This window comes from Pagrus pagrus, assembly GCF_965226575.1.
Source record: "Pagrus pagrus genome assembly, chromosome: 4".
NCBI lineage: Eukaryota > Metazoa > Chordata > Actinopteri > Spariformes > Sparidae > Pagrus > Pagrus pagrus.
Window position 1 is genome coordinate 27,037,197 of NC_140188.1, and position 20,516 is coordinate 27,057,712.

At 41.6% G+C, this 20,516-nt stretch overlaps 2 protein-coding genes across 2 annotated transcripts; both read left to right on the plus strand.

Annotated features, from left to right (window-relative positions):
* The first annotated feature begins 9,628 nt into the window (after positions 1-9,628).
* her8.2 (hairy-related 8.2) lies at positions 9,629-11,203 on the plus strand. Its single transcript, XM_084352099.1, has 4 exons — positions 9,629-9,759; positions 9,867-9,962; positions 10,057-10,135; positions 10,476-11,203. Exons 1-4 carry the CDS (start codon positions 9,697-9,699, stop codon positions 10,826-10,828), a joined length of 591 nt encoding a protein of 196 aa, XP_084208225.1. The 5' UTR covers positions 9,629-9,696; the 3' UTR covers positions 10,829-11,203.
* A 3,206-nt stretch (positions 11,204-14,409) lies between these two features.
* her13 (hairy-related 13) lies at positions 14,410-17,150 on the plus strand. The gene is made up of 4 exons (XM_084352098.1): positions 14,410-14,784; positions 14,975-15,061; positions 15,159-15,240; positions 15,758-17,150. Exons 1-4 carry the CDS (start codon positions 14,698-14,700, stop codon positions 16,216-16,218), a joined length of 717 nt encoding a protein of 238 aa, XP_084208224.1. The 5' UTR covers positions 14,410-14,697; the 3' UTR covers positions 16,219-17,150.
* Positions 17,151-20,516: the final 3,366 nt, after the last annotated feature.

The following is a 20,516-nucleotide window of genomic DNA, read 5'->3' on the forward strand; positions in this document are numbered from 1 at the left end:
AGACTATCGGACATACTATCGTGTGTGACTGAGCCACCTAAGTTCATTTTATCAAGTAAATTTAAGTAGCCCACAGTGCAAGTAAATACCCCAAGTCCATTATAGCAGCCTACACTAATATCAGTGTACTAGTATACTTGCAAGTGTACTATATCAAAAGCCTAGGTCTTGGGACTAAATTGAAGTAGGCTACACTTCTGAACGTAGTAGCCTACTTCAAGTGTTAATTATTGGCTACATTACCCAACTGATAATCCAGTCTTAGCCCTTGCACATGCTCATACCTCTGCCGACTAGTCGCTATCTGTTAACATTGCTGACCTTGATTTTTACTTGTATTTTACTCAGTATGTTTGAATGGCCAAATAAATCTGAACCACATCTTTTTTAGATTTAGCTTGAAAAAGTCTTGACACAGCCACATGTTGATACATTCATACAAATCTATAAATGCAGGCATTGAAACATGTGCACCTTCACCTGAAATTCAGAGGGAGCAGCAAGTAATGCAGCAGAAAATAAGCACAACAAGGCACAGCAAATCATTTGTGCCCATTGCTAAAGAGAGATATACTGTATGTGCACTTGTATCATCTGATGTGAGTATCTGGATTGTGTGTACTTTGACTGTGTTTTGACAGTTGGTTGTTTGTGTACATTGTATATTTTGATTGTGTATTGTAAATGATATATATCTTATACCAGCACCACTCGGGATACTTCTCATCATATATCCTGTGTGTATTTATACTTGTTTACTGTGTTTTATAAAGATTTTGATTTGGTATATTGTATATTTAGATTGTATATTGTACATAATGGATATTTATATATTGCTCAGGATATTGTGTTGATATACTACAAGTGTTGCTGGAGATTTTACCTCTTTAGACCTATTTTCTCTTCTTTATGCACCTTGGAAGATGATGAAGATGAAGCCAGAAACCCCTACTCTGCTTTTACAGTATTTCACAAGATCACAAGTTCAGATCATTAGGATGCACAAGTATATTATAGTATTTTTTTTAAAAAGCAAAAAGCAACAGTCATCTGTCAACAGTGGGTCTGTAAGGTAACTATTCAACAATGGCAGTAGTCTGCACTGTCACAATATATTTACATAAATGTCTCTCGTCAGCTTTTTACGGACATGTAATTTGAATCACACGGCCTCTTTTGTGTCCACATCTGTGTCTTATCACAAGGCATCATCACATCAGTTACAGTAGACACTTTTCCGTTGTGTGACTTTACAGCCACAACATTTTCTATACATTTAAATAAACAAATACTTTCCCAGCTAACAGAGCTGTATTCTTTAAGGACAGGAAGAGGTGGAAGCACTCTGATATTACCTCTCCATAAGTTTCTCAATGGATGTGGAGTTCTGAAGAAATCTGACTTGAGTCATCACACAGCACCTCATCCCTTCTGCCAACGGACCCTGCAAGACTAAAGTGAGAAAAAGATTAACTCTACTTTTAGCTAGTTACAATGAAGTAATTAGTAATTAATGAGTCTATTGGGTAACTACTCAGTATTATGTCATTTATTTGAAAGTGCACAAAAAGTAATTAATGATAAATGATAATGATAATGATTATTATTATTATTATTATTATTATTATTATAATCACCATTATTATTATCATTATTATTTATAATTATTATTATTTCTGCGTATTCTGAACTTTGAATGGGAGCAGCTGTAACACAAACAATTTCCCCTGGCGATAATAAAGTATTTCTGATTCTGATTCTGAAAGTAATATAGTCATAGTTCATAGTTCATAGTTAATCAGGAGCAACTCATGAAAAAAGTAGTCAGTATGTGGATTTACAGAAATTTTTCAACTAATCATTACCAAATGATACATTGATACAGTATCTCCCAGTCTGTTCTCATCATGGTCTACTCCAAGCTATAGTCCTTGAATCACAGTTATTCAGGAATTAAACCGTTAATGATTCATCAAGTATTCATTCCTGTCTCGCTCCTTAGTAACTTCTCACCTTATTGTAAAGTGTGACCACTTTTAACATAACAAGGGTAGGGTATCAGTTATTTTAAATGACAGGAAAACCATGTGTATATGCACTGTTGCAGATCACTCTATGTTGATTACTGTACTTGAGAATTACGGTATGTCTGTTTTTTTCTCTTGTTTTATCACAAATCAAGCCTCAACATAAATTGCTCATTTTGCTCCAAAGAAATCCTTTGACACTAAAGTCTTAAGGCTGCTGAAGTCTCATTAGGTTTTGTCTGATTCTGCCAACAGGCTGTAACTGTACACACCATGGACAGGAACACAGTTGTTTTCATGATCTTGTCAGGTAAGCGTGATTTAAATTTGGTTATTGTTGCTGTTGATTTTCAAAATCCTAAACAAAGATTTAAAGTAGATACAACATTTTAATTGTTTTTTGGCTATTTTTCATGTGACTGACATATATAAGAGTGGCATTTGTACAGAGTGATAGTAGAACAACTAAATAATTAATGCTTTCATAGCATGAATGAAATCCCAAATCTTTGTCAGTACTACACCCGGTGTACTCACAAGAGGACAGCACTTCACAGCTGGCATTAAAATACCGTAGACCAACAAAAAGCAGGTCTAAAGTCAGTGGCACATTATTTTTCCTGCTATTTAAAGGGCAGAGTATTCAGACACAGGTGGGCTCACAACACGTGCACACACTGGTTTTATGATTAGACTGCTTTTGGTTATTTTAAACATTTCCATGCATGCAGTAACATCGCTGTGACAAGACTTAGCTTCTGAAATGAATATTTTTAAACACATATAACTTAGCACACAATTCAAATGTGATGGAAATGTATGTTTTTTATGGGTTATGGGCGGGGCAAAATGGCTCTCTAGTGCACCCTTAAAAAAAAGCCTTCTGGACCACTTTCACTTACGTGTATGAAATTAGATACATATCTGTTTCGTACCTAGACCTACGATAAAGTCTCTTGCTGCCATGACCTAAACCCAACAGGAAGTCAGCCATTTTGAATGAAGTGCTCATTTTTGGCCATTTGCACTTGTTGTACTTTAACAAACTTGTCCTACAGCTGTAACCCGATCAACTTCAAATTTTGTCAGGGCAATCTTAACACCTTTGCGATAACAAGTTATTCAAAGCTTCAGGTTTCCTTGAAGGGCATGGCTGTCACGGCCAGGTGAATATCGTTCAGTGTGGGCCTGGACATGTGTTTGTACACTCTGCTAAAAGTCCACATGCGACCCAGACCATGTGGTCTGGTCTCAAATGAATCCTCAATGCAACTGGTGACTTCTCGGGACTGCAGCCAACACGTAACAAGCACCATCTCCCCATAAATCAATACTCAACTCATGTCTGTGCAGGAAACCTGAGAGAAAGATGGTTTTAAAAATCTCAGTACTATTGTAGCTTCTAACTGAAGCTTCTAACTGAATCTCTTTAGTTTCTAACGTCCTGTTTGTACTTCAAACATCTGCTGTGTTTTACTGTTTCGTTGTGTTCACTACCAGCTGTTTCATTCACTGCTGGTGAAAACACAACATTTCCTGCAATGTTGCTTCACAGTAAAAGCTTTTAAATGACTAAATAACAGGGGGTTTTATTGTGAAGAAGTTATAGTCAATGAAACGTGTTTGTGACTGAATTAGCGGAGCCACTTTGTTAGCAGTGATTCTTCAATAGTACTGCTGGGATTGAGTCAAACCGAGTAGAGCCATGCCGGCAGATGCGATGGAAAAACGGCATGGGTGTCCCCAAATTTTTAACACCTGTACTTAGATTGTCCACTTGTGATTGGATCACTCAGGACAGATGTTAACACAGGTCTGAACAGAACCCAAGATTCAAACATCTGCTCTGACTGTAGCTTTCACACACAAAATATATCACTAGATATATTCTTCATGTAAGAGTTCACTAAATGCAACAGTTCCATGACACTGAATGTTATTGTGTTAATTGTCGTTATTGTGATCACAGGACTCTGCATCCTCCCCTCATGCTTTGCTCAACTTTACCACATTGTTAAAGAGGCAAAGACCTGGAGTGAGGCCCAGAGTTACTGCAGGGAGAAGTACACAGACCTGGTCACCATAAAAAGCGAGGAAGACATGGTCCGGCTGAGTCACTTGTTATGGAATAATGTTGATGAAGCCTGGATCGGTCTGTATGGTGATTTTAACAACTGGAAGTGGTCTCTGGAAAGGGAGGGATTTTATGAAAAAGGGGAGGCTGAGTATAGAAAATGGAACAATAATGAGCCCAATGTCTACAACGGAGCCTTTATGTGTGGTAACATAGCAACCTTTGGACCATGGTCAGATTATTGGTGCTCTGGAGTGCTCCCTTTCGTCTGCTACAATGGTAAGACAAGAACAATAAAGCCAGTATATGAATCATTATCATCATCATCATCATTAATAGAGTGAAGTAAATAAACAAAAGTTCCCAAACACAAATAAAAATATGTTTAGTAATGTGTGACATGTTCATCCCCATACTATGAATAATACAGGAAATGTCGGGATGTGTTGGCTTTCTCTAGAGCCAGCTATGGTCTCTATATTAACAATTCTCTTCTTGTGTACTAAGATACCATCATTTCAGGCTAATTAGGGATACTCGCATGCACACTAATAGTGAACATGGTCATTGCTAAATTTTCTGAGCACATTAGCATAATGCCATTAGTGTTTAGCTCAGTAAAATCAAGCACTATTCTCGGTCATTGTATGAGTGAATTTTTTGTTGAGTTGTCATCTTGACTTTTGTTTAAAAGAATTTTCCGAGACTAAATACATCTATGTGACGAAGAAAAGGAACTGGAGCGATGCTCAGAGCTACTGCAGGCAGCGCTACACAGACCTTGCCAGTGTGAGGAGCATAGAAGAGAACGAGGAGATCCGGAGGCTCGTGCACACTTATTCCTGGATCGGCCTGTACAGAGAGTCATGGAGGTGGTCAGATGGTCAGCGGCTTCGTTTTACTTCATTCAGCAGCTGGAACTCTGGTCAGCCTGATAAAATCATAGGTTCCTGTGTGACTACAACTCCCAGTAAATGGAATGCACAACTTTGTAACGCCAAATATGCTTTTGTCTGCAGTGGTGAGTCATGACTTACTATTCTGATCTGAAAGGCAATATACTGTACACAAAACCTGCTTGTAACATGGCTTTCAACTTCACAGTTTACCACATTAACATATCATCATTATGAAATTACTATCCCAGAAGATGCAGTGATGAAAGGGGTGGTGAAGGTGATGTTGACAAAATCAGACTCTTCTATGGACCTGGAGGAGATGCAGGACGCCATCTTAGAGCAGGTAATGATGTTTGAGTACAAAGCTTATTTGCATAATGACAGTTTCTTTGTGTATAGTTTTGATATGTGGAGGTTAGCAGCATGTATCGCTGTCTACCATAGTAACACTGACGGCCTGACTCCAGGGTTGATTGTGTCGGTCAGTCCATTTGACAGCTAACGCAATTTGGTACAGACACTCATATTCCAGTCAGGATGGATTGCAAAATTCCAAATTTAAGATCAACTGCTTATTAGAAAACATGCTAACACACTAAAGTATTGAACATGGTTAACATGGTGTACATGACACAGCGCAACACATACCTGCGAAACGTATACAGCTGCTGACTAGACGTGTTGAAACTTCTACTGGATGATGCCGTACTTGAAAAGTTCCAAGTCCTTCAGCTTGTACCCAAATATAGTAACGGTAAATCTGTGTGTTCAGCTCAACCAGAGACTGAAGAACCACAATCTGGGAGAACACGTCAAACTGACATGGATAGCGCAGCCTGATGGAAAGGTCTTCCATTTGAAAGAAACAGAAGAGCGCAAGGAAAAAGAAAAAGACACAAACAAGAGGAGCTGCATAATCAAAATATGATTTTATTTTTTCATGCTTCCATCTGTTTTGATTAAAGGGGAATTGTGGTATTTTAAAACCTGGGTCCATATTCACAAACAGTCTGAGAATCCTCTCAGAGGGCCCTGATGTAGCCTAAAAACATAGACCAAGGAGTCCCAGCTTAGAAGCAATTTGGGAAAACTTTGTAGAGCAACTCTGAGCAACAAAAAAAGGACAGAAACTTTTATCTTAGTGAGGGGGTGGGGTTGATCCCGTTGTTAGGGGCGACACATTCTTTTAACAGCTGTGATTGGTTGATCCAATATATATATATATATATATAAAATCTTGGGCCACTGGCTCCATGGCTAACTGAGCCATGAGCTAATACGCTAACGGTAGCGAGTTGCAGCCAAGGATAGTTAGCAAGGAGCAGCAGTTGCTGGTTACTGTGGTGATATGCTGCCCCAATGGATTCTGGCCATATTCTACAAATGACACCTTTAAGGAGAACAGGGTCAGAGGGACGCTTAACCTTACACAGCTCTTGGTTAGGAAAAAATTCACCTTTTTTCATGTAATTACTAGTGTCTTAAGCATTTGAGTGTGTTGATTTGTTCATAGTTAATCCCCCAAAAAAAGTCGTAGTTCCTTAATTATGCATGGATTATATATGTATTATATATCTTTCAGTTTTTTGGTTTTTAAATTATTTAAAATGTAAGTGAATGCCACATCATATTTCTCACATAAACACTCACACCCACTTTCTCCTTTCACATTGTTGTTGTTTTCTTGTTTTGCATTGTCTGTTTAAATGCAATGCTTTTTTATTTGTTATATCGTATTAAATTAGATGTTTACAAGATAAATATATTGAAAATATATAGTAAGCCATTCTATAGTAATGGGACATGTTGGTAACAGGCCCTGTATGGTAGAAATACATTTGTTCATGTTATTTGATTTGGAGCTGGTATCACCTACACATTTTTCAACTTTTTATGTTTTAATGTCTTTATTTTATTCATTTTTTTGTCAAGTGGTTTATCAATAAACATTCTCTTTTTCTTACTCAAATCGAAACATACTGTGATATTTAACATTGTTGCTTTCCTCTGGAGACAAACAGAGACTTACGTGCAGCATAAATTCATTCTGATGCAAAGTGTTTCCAGCACACCACACAGGTGCAGGTGAAGGCAGATAAATCTTTAGTTACATAAAAGAGGAAATGAAAGGACTTGTTGTACTGTATTTGCATATTTTGACATGTCTGCTACATTAATATTGATGATTTCTCTCGAATACACTTTGAGGAAGTCCACTGTGTGATGAAATACCAACCTATTTTGTTCATCTTGGACAGTAAGCATAAGAGCAGTCACACTGACATATCCTGGTATTGAAATCACTGTAAAAATACCAACCTTCAGTATATTCTTGGGAATATAAAAAATGGGAATATCAAATGAGTCTTAGATATATATAAACACAAAATTTCTCTTGTCTTAAGTTAAAATTCATTGCAAAGTAAAACGGTCAGTTAAATTGTTTCTTAAGTTGTTTGTTTCATGGCCCGGCCTTTATAGCAGACTCCTCCAGGCTCAATTCTTACAAACAGTGATTAAATCAGATATTAAACCAACTCATCTAAATCTATCAACATGAAAAATCTTGGACACATACAAGGCTCATATAATAATTAGTAAAACAGAAACTGACACTTGACACTTTTTGTGAGTTATATTTTACAAACTGCAATTTTCAAAATCTTTTCATAAAAATAATATTTCAATGTTTGTTTTTACTCTTGAACAAGTGAAAAATCTTGGCGATAACTTTTTTCAACATTTGTTATTTTGAAGGACCGTGCATCAACAGTATAAGAATTGACTCAGGACTAACTGTAAAATCTATCTATACTCAGAAAACCAGACAACGAGACAGGTGGAAACTGAATGAAAATTATTTTTCAATGAAAAGGTTTTAGAAATACTGTTAATCAGGTTTTAATAAAAGTATTTTTCTTGTACATATTTTTCTGTGACTGAAAATAGGCCTACAACTGTCGACTCCAGTGGACGTTTTGCACCAAAGGGTACATTCTGCCAGATGGGTCTATATTTAGATCAAATCTGAATGCTATATAATATTGCAGTTTAATTAAACTGTTAAAGTATGGATTATATCATGGTTTAAAATAAAACATAATAAAAAGAAAATAAGGCAGAACTAAAAAGAAGCAGAATTTACCCTTTGGTGCATAACGTCCACTGGAGTGGACATGTGTTTTTAGTCACAGAAGAAGAAAACTGAATAAAAACATTTCTTGCATTTTTCTTGGTGTATTGTTTTGTCTGGTTTTCTGAGAATAAGATGATTTAACAGTTATCAAAGAGGTACTTGGTTGGTGCATCTCGTCTCCCCTATGCCATATCTCAAAATGGTAAGGAGATACAGAGATAATATTTAAATGCAATTGTGGACGAGGCAACCATCACTACTCTAACTTAAATGGTTAAAAATGGCTCCAAACACCTGTCCACAGTAGTGGAAACTAAACAAAAATAAACTTGGCTTTGAAGCTTGAATGAAAAATGACAAGGAGGTATTAACCACAGACCTTGTTGTCATGTTTCTGACATTTGGATCTAATATGCTGTGGCCTATGTTAGCTGGCTATCCATCAGACCTTGCTGTGGCTTCGGTCATCCTGGTCACCTGCCAGAGCCTCCTCCTCCTCCTCCTCCTCCTCCTCCTCTTGTCCACCCACTCTGGAGGTTATTACGCTCTTCATGCTGATTTGGTTTGGATGAATAGAGGCCTTTGTTCGGCTCCAGTTCCCACGACCCGGCATTCGCCTGGCAGTCGCGTGGCTCTAAAAAACAGGGGCCCTCGCTTTAAGGGACCCAAAGGTGGGTGGGTGGGGTGCTGCTGGGGGGGCATCTGGTCAATCTGACATCTGCTCGCTAACAGTTAACAGCAGATGTCGGACATTTGAAGACAGGGAGAATGATCAAAGCCGGCTAAATACCCCGCAAGAGTGTTGCTCTTGGAAAACAAGTCCTCAAAGAAGAGGTGTGTGTGTGTGTGTGTGTGTGTGTGTCACTATTTTAATCAGACTCTCCCGCTGCAGCCAGCTGATAAAACTATAATTGATCAACTCAGGAATCAGAATTCAAATAAAGTTAACAGCTGATAGAAATGATTGAAGAACTTTATGTCAGAGTGAAGCATGTTCCACACAGGACAGCCTGTGGTGTACCCAGGCAGACATATCCTCAGGTGATTTGTCAGTCTGTTGTGTCTTCCTGTGAGCTCTGAGGGAATGGGTTTGGCCTTTTTGCAGGTAGTGTAATGTTGCTCCTGTGAACAATAGGCGAGGGGCTCCCCGGAGTCAAGCACGGTAACTGCACACTCTTGTTCAGCCCTGGGAGAAGAGGAAACTGCGTTGTGTGTGTGTGTGTGTGTGTGTGTGTGTGTTGGGTGGGGGCTGGAGGGTGGTGGGTGGTGGGTGTAGCGCATGGTTTCAGGCTGGACATCTGTCGCTTGTCAGTATTTTCTTTTTTTTTCTCTCTTTTTTTTTCTAGGCCGGGTCTCTCGGTTATTGAATGGAGCCAGTGACCTGTCAGTCTTGACTGATGGGACCCCGTGTGTGGGAAAATCCCGCAGCCAAAGAGCTGGAGCATTCACATGCTAATTGCGCCCCGATAAATAAGAGGGCCGTGCCGCGCCGAGGGCCCTAGAGACGCGCTGAGACTCAGAGCAGAGCAGGCACAGGCGCACAGACACCCGAGAGGAACCATGACTGCTTCATCCATGGCGCACAACGTGGGGAAACATCCCAGCGCCAAGGAGGAGAGAAAGGTATTTTACACTTGGATATACAGTAGATCGATGTCCCCTGCGCTCCAGCATGGTGTCTCACCATCCTTGCTGCCTTTTTTTAAATTTCTTTTTTTTTTTTTTTACAGCTGAGAAAGCCGCTCATTGAGAGGAAACGACGAGAGAGGATAAACAATTGTTTGGATCAGCTCAAAGAAACTGTGATCGGAGCGTTCAGACTTGATGTGAGTATTATCCTCACGTGGCACACCCTCTCTCTATAAGTAAACAGTGGAGTCTGAATCACGTTTAACCTCAAGGCTGCTCGTCTCTCAACAGCAATCCAAGCTGGAAAAGGCCGATATCCTAGAGATGACAGTGAAACACCTGCAGAACATCCAGAGCAGTAAACTCAACGGTAAGGACCATGATGTGCTCTGTGTGTGCCACCCTGAGACAGTCATACATGTTATTCTTTGGGTCAACAATGGGGTAGTACAAAGTAAAATATGACCCAGTTGACATCAGGCAGCAGAGCTGATCAGCAGCACTCAAGGTGTCAGATACTGTTTACCTCAGATACTGTGTTCTCACTGTGTTTAACAGTTAAGTGATTGTGTAGCACACTTGTGAAGGATTTACTGAGCAGCTTCCTGATGGCAGACAGCATCACTTGGGGCTGTGTTACTGGGTGCATGTTGTGCTGTCACCACCAGGGGCTGCTGTAACCTCACACCTCCCCCCTTTCCTTCCTGCAGACCCCACATTAGGCCTGGAGGCCCAGCAGAAGTACAGCACAGGGTACATCCAGTGCATGCACGAGGTCCACAATATGCTCCTCACCTGCGACTGGATGGATAAAACTCTGGGCTCCCGGCTGCTCAACCACCTCCTCAAGTCCCTGCCCAGGTCCACCGATGAGCGCCCCCTCCAGCCAACACCCAGACGCGATGTCCCTCCTCCGGCCAGCCCGGGCACGGGGCTCCCCGGCACACCCCTCAGAGGAGACCCCCTCGCTGGGAGGCAGCTCCATAGAGAAGGGCCCACCTGCCAGAGACCAGGGCTCCACAGCTCCCACCTGGGGATGCTGGACATGTGGAGGCCCTGGTGAACTGGTGGATTAATGATCTTGGTTGTCCATTTTTGTTAGACCATCCTATGTTATGTATCTTATAGATATGCAGCTCAGAAGACAAACGTGGGGCAGTTTTGTTCCAGTGATTATTATTGTAGGTGTGCTGTAATGATTCTATACAGACCTTTTCTCAGTACTTCCCTTCAGAAGTCGACTTCCTGTAGCCTGCATTGTAGAAGGCTCTTATTAATCTCTCGTGTATTTATTGTATTAACAGCTTTATTTATTTGATATTATAAGGCATGGCTTTGCTTCTTAGACACTTGCTTGGCATTACATAGATTTTTATGTCTTCCTGCTTTTCTGTATTATTAACCCAAATATGAATAATAATAAATTGAATACAATGTATTGTACACTCTTGAGATTTTATTTAGCTTCATGAACTAGTTTTGACATTTGACCTCTATGGGCTATAACAGCTTCCTCAGGAGAACCAAACTGTCAGGTTGTTTACTGATATAATCACACAAGTATAGATATGTAAATATAATTAGCAACTGAGGCCATTTAAAGCATTTATTACTCAGCCCGGATTTTTACCATCAAAGGTAGAAATTAGCATCAACAGTCCCATACCTGAAAAAACAAAGATATTAACCTACACACTAGCCTCTTTATAGTCAATAGTGAACATTTTTAAGCTGCATTAATCAACATTTTACATACGTTTCAAATCAAGTTGTGTAATTAAATGGGTCACTCGCAGTGACACAGCACATATGATCCAAATTTTGCAGCTCACTGCGTCTTTTTGTAGCCTTTTTTAGCTCATTGTTTTAATGGATGTAAATGCAAATGCAAATACTGAACAGTTCAGTCACACCACATTATCACCAGCAGCAGGCAGGTGTTTCCAGTAAATAAACTCAGATAAACACACTACCTGCCCAGCAACCAATGTCAGACAGTTAGCAGTCGAGAACGAAAACAAGCCAGACCAAACCGAGCTAAAGAAGAGTGACCGCAGGCCTTTTTCACAGCAGACACCCTGACTTAAAACCTCAAGAGCCACTAACTGCAATAACAACACTCACTTTGTTTTATTCAAGTGTCCCATTAAAGTGTCACAGTGTTCCAGAGACTAGAGCAGCTAAATCTCTCTGTCATTTTATTTTCAATTGTTTTTCTGACTGTAGTCTCAAACTGTCTTGATGATGCTATTAATGTGTTTGCCAGCTGACATGTCAGCTCCAACTACTTTATATTTTGATAACATGTGAGGGGATTAGAGGTTTTTATTGCCCCCTAGTGGTCAATATTGGAGCTTTAATTAAAGGGTCAGTTCACCCTAATCACAAAGCAACACATGACTTACTGACTTACCTGTAGTGGTAGCCTATTTACAGTTTGACTTTTATGAGATGAGGTCTTTACATGACCAGTCGACACAGTGGAGACGGGTGGGATTTCATTTTCACAGTGGACACGTCAGTAAAAGCACAGGTGTAAATAATGAAATCAACAGTGAGTGAATTCCACATTGTTGTGTCTCACTGGGACACAGAACAGAACAGACACATTACTAATGTTATCTGTGACACCTGCTCTGTTCCTACTGTGGCAATGTCCAGATTCCATACAGATTAAATCTTTGGCGAGTAACCAGGACATTGTTGCTGGAGAGACATGCTGCCTTCCAGTTCTCAAATTTCATCTTCTGATACTTCTGATACTCTACAAATGAAATTCCAGTCACCTCTGTTGTGTTTGGGGTGGCGACAGAAACCAGCCCCTGTCCCTGAGACTGGTATCTCAAAACCTGTTCCTTTGTGATGCCCCTATTATGGGGGAACTACGCCTTTAATTCCAATGTCCAACCAACATCCTTATGGAAGTATTAATTCATAATGAATGGGTTATAAATCATAATAAATCAGCATAATGTGCGTTTTGTGTTTGAGAGAACAAGACACCAGGTTGAACTAAATGAATAATGAACTATTTGACACTTTGGTTGACTATAAACTTAAAAAGTAAGTCGGATAATCAGATGAGGGACCCAGTGAGGTCTGAAAGAGGGATTTGAGACTTCACAGCACCACAGCCATCTCCATCTGTGCGCACAGAAACGCCATGATGTTGCCCAACCATGGTCAAAGCGAGTGCTCTGCTACGTTTGCGCTTTAATAAAGATGTAATTCATCACTGGGATGTGAAGAGTAGAAACGTGCATATGGCCCCTTCTCCCGCTATTATTGCCGTTATGATTGGCCGCCACATGGAGCCAGGCGGCGGGTCTGAAGAGAGGGAGAGACAGAGAGGGGGACGCCTGGTCCCTCAGCGGAGCTCACCAACAAAAGCGAGCCGAGACAGCTGCTCTCTCCACAGTCCACACCATTAAAGATCTGGAACAGAGATCTGGGGGTGGCGAGGTGCCAAAACCCCCTCCACTTGAAAGGTCTGAAACTCTTCCTTCATGTGGGGCACGAGAGTTTAGTGCTGCTTTTATTCTGCGGAAATGCTGCGCAACTGTGGAAACACCGTGCGTAAAAGAGCACCCGAAAACACATGGCTGCGTTTACCTGGAAGGTGGCACAGATGCCTGCGTGGTCCTTTAACAAGCAGACAGAGCGGGTCTATTGTGAGGGGTCATTAACATGATAATGCCGTGTTCAAAACATGTCTAATAACGAGGGCACAGGGCTGAGCGCTCTTATTAGATATAAACACATGGACATTGTGCGTAACCAGCGCGTCCAAACGCACAAAGTCCAACACTGATTCCACTAGAATCATGTCATTCTCAAACACTTTACGTGCTGTGTAAATGACGACCGCTCCATAAACGTGCATGTTCGTACACGCACCACATTACAATAAAGACGCCACGCAGCACGGATGGTTTCAGATCAACCAGATACTTAAGTCTCTCTTAGAGGAGAGCAGGCAACGTGAGAATTCAGTTGCAGACACACACCAGAAGTCACCAAACAACGGGGAGAACAAACGAGGCGCAGGCCAACACCTGTCGCTTTCTTTGGAGAAGGGCCCTTAATTCCCCCGGCTGATTCAGTTTGGGCCGAGGGGCCGCCGGCAGCAGCTGCCAACTGAAGGCATCGCGTTACATCCGCCAAACAGCCGGGTAAATCTGCTGAGGCTCGGACACGACAGCCGGCAGAGCGATGAATGGGTAGGGCAGAAAAAAAACAGAGCGAGGAGATTCACTTAAAGCGGCCAGTAAGGTAGAGAGAGAATCAACACAGACCACCTTTAGTGAAATACATCAAGTATATTTTCTAAACATTGAACGTATCACATTGCACTTTAAATTATTAGGGTGCTAAATGTTATTAATTTTAGCGCTTTAGAATAATAATTCTAATGTGTTTTTTAAGAACACGTATCAGTCTTATTTGAAGATGTAAGTATGAACACCATTACTCCGGAGCTATTCTGCCTCTGCATTATAAAGATTGCGTGCACACGCATTTGATCAGTGCCAACAGTGTGGGTGAAAATGAGAGCGGTCGGTCCCCTAACACAACAAACTGTCTGATTAAAGCCCATCCAGCTCCTCGGGGCGCAGACCGGGGCTGACCGGAGACAAAGGGAGTGGGCGCTCATTGGCTCCGGCCGTGTGCGCTCTGTTGTCCCCCAGCGAGAGCAGCTCAGCCCCTATTCACATGTTAATAAGCCCCTATAAATACTAACAACAGCCACTCAGCGCCAGCAGCACGTCTCACTTGGATTGCACAATAAACAGAGGGCGCCTCGCCTCGCCTGCGAGTTTGTCGATTTTTTTTTTCCCTTCCTGAAACCGGTTCCGTTTGCCAGCTGCCCCCTCACTGACGACTGGGGAGGAAGCAGCAGCAGCAGTGGGAGAAGCCACAGAAGAGACAAACATGGCCCCGTCGGCTCGGCCCAGCAACACCGAACTGGATATGGAGGAAGATGAGTCCGAATATGGGATTCAGAAAGCGGACAGAAAGGTAACTCCAGGGGCTGATGGGAGGGGTGCGGGGCAGGCTCCCTCCGGACGCACTTGGCAGTGTCGCACTTGTCACGCTGGTGACAGCCTGTAATGCATTTTTTTTAAAAAGAAGATAAATCAATATGATTTTGTACGCACAGCTTGATGTTTCTGTCAGTGGATGAAGTGTGATGTGTGTGTTCCTGCAGACCAGGAAACCTCTGGTGGAGAAGAAGAGGCGAGCGCGCATCAACGAGAGTTTGCAGGAGCTGCGGACTCTGCTGGCGGACACAGACGTGAGTACGGTGCGCCTCAGCTCACCTGGCCCTGTGACACAGTAGTGAGAGGGGTCGAGTTCGGTTCTGACGTGGGCTCTGCTGGTTGTTTCCACAGTTTCATTCCAAGATGGAGAACGCAGAGGTGCTGGAGATGACGGTGAAGAAGGTGGAGGACGTACTGAAGAACCGAAATCAAGGTCTGCACACCTCTGCTCTGCTTACGCTTTCACTCAGAATAATCAGACAAATTCAAAAATATTGTACAGTCTTAATGTAATGTATCCACTAACAAAAAGCCAATATTAATGACATATTACCACACCATGAGTCAAAATCCCTGCTGATGTAGTATGACCCTGGTGTTATCATTTTTATTTGGCCCAGTTCTAAATCAAAGGTGTTGCTGTCTGTATACTTGAGGTTCGACCTGAAATTTAGAGCCGTGGTTCCTAACTTGTGGGTCAGGAGAGCTTTTGTTTTGTAAATGACTGATAACCTGACTTCTCCAGGACTTTTAGGTGTATGTAACTGATGAAGGAGGGTATTTGTGTTTTATCTGATTGCCCTCTTCTGATAGGAAATTGTGACAAATATCTCACACCACTTCTTAAAGTCACGACTAATGCAAAACTCCCATCTGATAACGACCAGGCTGGGACCTCGAGCTGCCCACCTGCTGCAGTCATTTCATCCTCTCTCTCTCTCCTCCCACAGAAACAGACGCACTCAACAGAGAAGCCAGTGAGAGGTTCGCCGCCGGCTACATCCAGTGCATGCACGAGGTCCACATGTTCGTGTCCAGCTGTCCTGGGATAGATGCAACGGTGGCAGCGGAGCTCCTCAACCACCTGCTGGAGTGTATGCCCCTGAACGAGGACCACCTCCAGGACGTGTTGATGGATCTAATCACTGACACTTCTGGGAGTAACGGCAGCACTTGGCACGGCAGCAGCGAGACGCTCTGCGCCAGCCTGGCTTCACCTGGAGGAAGGAGTCTGTCCAGCAGCTCCTCGGCCCTCTCCCCGGCACCCTCCACCACGTCCAGCGAGGACCTGTGCTCCGACTTGGATGAGACCGACAGCGAGCACAACCAGAGCTCCACTGAGAGCTTGGAGAGCAGGGAGGCCCTGAGCATGCCCCTGACCTACCCACGGTCTATGTGGAGACCCTGGTAGGGGTGTTGAGCTTGGGTGGGGTGCATTTGGAGATGTTGAAGCAGAGTTTGTCTTTTAAGATGTTACACTGGGCCTCTAACTGGAAAGGAAAATTCCACCCTATGACACATGAAGTCTTTCAAACACTCACATTACATTTCACGGCTCGTTTACCCCGGCAGGTAACGGGCCACATGCATGGATTTATTCTGGATTCCAATCAATAATCAAAGAAGAAGAAGAAGGAGACACAGAGAGCCCAGTTCATCCACTCAGCTAACCAAAATGCAGTGAGAACTGCAGATCACTTTGTGTTTCCTGGAGGGACCACGACTGTGGCTTTACTTTTCACCCACAACGGATTGCAGGCTTTCATTGCATTCTGGGAAATGGAGGACATCACTCAGTGAAGTAGAAGTAGAAAGTGCCAGTTGATGGAATATCATTTCGCCAGGAAAAACACTGCTAAAGCGCTTTGGATATCACAAACATAACAGAGTGCTAAATGGTGGAGTTTACCGTTATCTCATTAAAGGGGTCCTCTCTCTGAAGGGCTCCTGCAGCTAGGGGCCTCCTGAAAGTCCTCCCCCTCTCCTTTTTAGTCGCGACTCGCCCGGCATTGAGTCCTCTGTTTTGACTTTTCTAGACACCTGGAGCAAGATGAAACCTCCCCTCTCTACACTCACTTATAGCCCAACAAAGGACAGACGAGGAACAGTTTAAGTTCACACTTTTTCGTGTCAATATCTCTGTGTATATAGGATGTGTACGTGAAGAAAAGCTCTTTTAGAAACCGAGAAGTTTGGCAATGCCTCCGATTAATATAAATATTTCTAATGTATTTCATAAGACCCGTAGTTTATGACCAGTAGCCTCCTTCAGAATGCTGTAATAATGTTTAGAAATGCCAGGAAAATGTCAAAATTTGTTAAATAAAATAATGTAATTGAGGAGCTGTTGTCTGACTTGACTCAATGTGTATTATACAGCAGGAAACAGGATGAAGACTTTTGTCAACACTCAATAAAGGGTTCAAATCATATACTTAAATCATAACTAATGCATGAATTACATTAGGATGTATCATGACTTCCTGTGGTTCACCATCAACACATTAGGAAGTTCCTATGACTTTAATGGTAGGTTCACACTTAAAGGATAAGTTCAGCAAAAAGGGTAAATTCAGTCATTATCTACTCGTCCCCATGTTGATAGAAAGAAGGGTGAAGCTGCGTAATCCACAAAACGTTTCTGGAGCTTCACAGCAAAACAGCATCACAGCTTCCTCTGAAACAACTGAAGTAGATGGGAACTTATTTTAAAACATCAAAAAACAGCTGCAGATCACTTGTAACTATTATAATATAACTGTTATATATTAACTTTATAAACTATTATGCACATTTATGGTCTTATTGACTTTATTTACACTATTGACTTACTACTAAAGGTGCATTATGTAGTTTTGGGGAAGAAATAAAGTAAACAAGTAAACAAGCTGTCTTCATTTTCATGACTGAATAAACTGAATAAACAAACTGACCTTAAAGGACAACACAATTTCATACTGTTTTACTTTGTTGATATGTGGCGGACCCAGCCACCTTTCTAGCTTCAAACAGTGTTCTTGGACCTTATTTTCCTCTGAGAACAGCTTTTATTAAGAGGTTATGGAAAAAATAGATATTATAGTTTATAATATATAATAGTATATGATATAGTTCTATAATAGCCTCATTAATATTGTAAAAAATCTAATTCTGAGGTTTAATTTAGATCATAGCCTCAAAATACGCTCCTCTTCTTCCTATTTCCCGTCCCTTCTCAGAGTCGCACCTCTCCAGGTGTCTTCACTCTCACCTCACTTACAATGAGCTCTTTCACAAAGGGCTGTGAGATCCTGCCTGGACTGTCTGGACCAGCCATCAGACACCGGCAACATGGCCACCCGAGTCCGGAGAATAACTGAAAATACACACTTTTCTCTTGTTTCTCACAAACTATAAAGCATCGACAGTCTAGATCTAATACTGGGGTAATATCACAGGTGGTTCATGCTGCTCGTTGCCTGTTGTCAGGTGATGCTGGAGTCTTGAAGTAATAATGAACATCCCCGGGTGGAGGCGGTGGTGGAGGGGGGCTGCCTGGGGTGTGAAGGTCAGAGGAAACACATTGAAATGGGAGCGAGGGAGACAGGGTGATCAAAGCTGCGACCATTTGACAGAGGAGCGTCAAATGGTCGCAGCTACAAAGGGTACAAGCAGGCTCAGATTCTTCAAAGGGACACACACACACACACACACACACACACACACTGACACTGGCTCATGCAAGCTATATGGGATGGCTTGCTGTCTTGTTGGAGGTGGTGGAACATTAAAGACTTCTGCTGGATAAAGCAGATTGAGATCATTCACTTAAATACAAGTATCTCTGGCTCAGTGTGCAGTACTCTAACTACAAAACCCAAAGTAAAAGTACAGTAAGTAAGGAGCCTTTGATCCAGAGTAAAATAGCTCCTTACAAAGAAGAATGTGTTTTCTGAAACCTGGCAACCCAAAGGTTGTTCCTGTTTTTGGCCTGTGATTTCTTTCAGAAAACCTTAATAAATAATCTAATAAATAAACCCTTCAAGTTTGCTGTTATTATTGAGTTTAATCTTTAACAGTGCCTATGCACCCATTTTATACTCCTGATTTTGGTTTGTAGAATGTTAAAGGAGTAGTTCGACAATTTGGATGACAATACATTGATTCACTTTATGATAGATAGATAGATAGATAGATAGATAGATAGATAGATAGGAACAGTTCACCGTAAAATGAAAAAAAATCATCATTTACTCACCCCCATGCCTATGGAGAAGCAGTTGAAATTTATAGTCTATATTTCTGTCATTCTATATTTAGTCTTTTGCTGATTTCAGTCAAACCCTGTTTCAAACAAAGTCAATTCAATTACAGTACACGATCTACAGAAACATATGCTTAGTCCCCCACACACCAGCCATTGTAATTTTGACCTGCTGTGTAGTTTGAAACCCTATGTTGTGTATGTTTACATATATGAAAGGGAGCAGTTGTGTGACTGGGTGTGGATGTTGATTTTAAGGACCCTTGGCTAAATTAAATTACAGTCACACCCTGTTCTGTCCGGTCAAACTGACACATCACTGAACTGAAACCTTGAAAAAAAGTTTAATCTAACCTTTAATAAATCTAAACATGCAGTCAAAACAAAGCATGTACAGCAATCTCACTGCTAAAACATTCATAATATTAAAGAAACCTTTAAAACACTATACAAAAATAAAGTTCATGACTGTGGGAATACTTCCCGCCATCAAACTCCTGCATGTCACCGCAATCTGCTAACTGGAAGCGACAGACAACAGGCTGACCGCATTAACAGATTCAGTTTTAGCGGGGAAAAGGGGAGAAAAAATCAGACAGGAGGGAGTTACTCATGCATCAGCTGTGGGTTTGTGACCGTGCATATGAATTCTGAGGTTAAAGGTCAGTGCAGTGCAACAGTTGGTGTGAGAGAGATCCAACGGCGGAGGAGAGCATATGGTGCTGAAACAGATCCCCAGGGGAACCCTGCCATCCTTGGGCTCTTCTCAACTGTCTTTGACTGTGAGGGAACATTCCCTTCCTATTGGGCAGCAGCAGCAGCAGCTTCTGTTGCTCTGTGCAAGACACAATGAACTTTGGAGAGACACAGACCTACAATTATAGATTCATTCATTCATTTTGTTAGGCCTATGAAAACAGTTCTGTAGTATTCTGTGACTCTGGAGGAGTTTCATCCATTCTGAGCAAATAACCATATTTTACAGTCTGTCTCCTATTAGTTTCCCAGCTTTAAAGAAATGCCACCAGGAGCACTGACTGAAATGCATCTAAGAAAAAGAAAGGTTTTCTTTTAACATAGAAAGGCTCAGAGCCTGAAACTGCTGATGAAAGAAGCTGCATTGCTTTCTGGAAGCCTTTGATAAATTACTGGACAGGAGGGATCCCATCACTCCACTGAGTTATAAAACATGTCATGAGTTGATTTGACTGAACTAACCCTCTCATATTAGCAATGCACATGATGAAATGTGACAAAATTCCACTTCCTTCTTATTCTTATTCCCATGGAAGCTCCTGATGCTTCTTAAATGTGAGATATGCTGTTTTGTCTAGATCTTACATTATGGCAAATCCTTTGAACTGCTGTTTGGAGCAAACAAGGCACATACAGACATCTTATTGTGATTGACATTTTACGTTTTTTTTTTGTAGATTTTATAATCCAAGTAGGCTAGACCATTAATT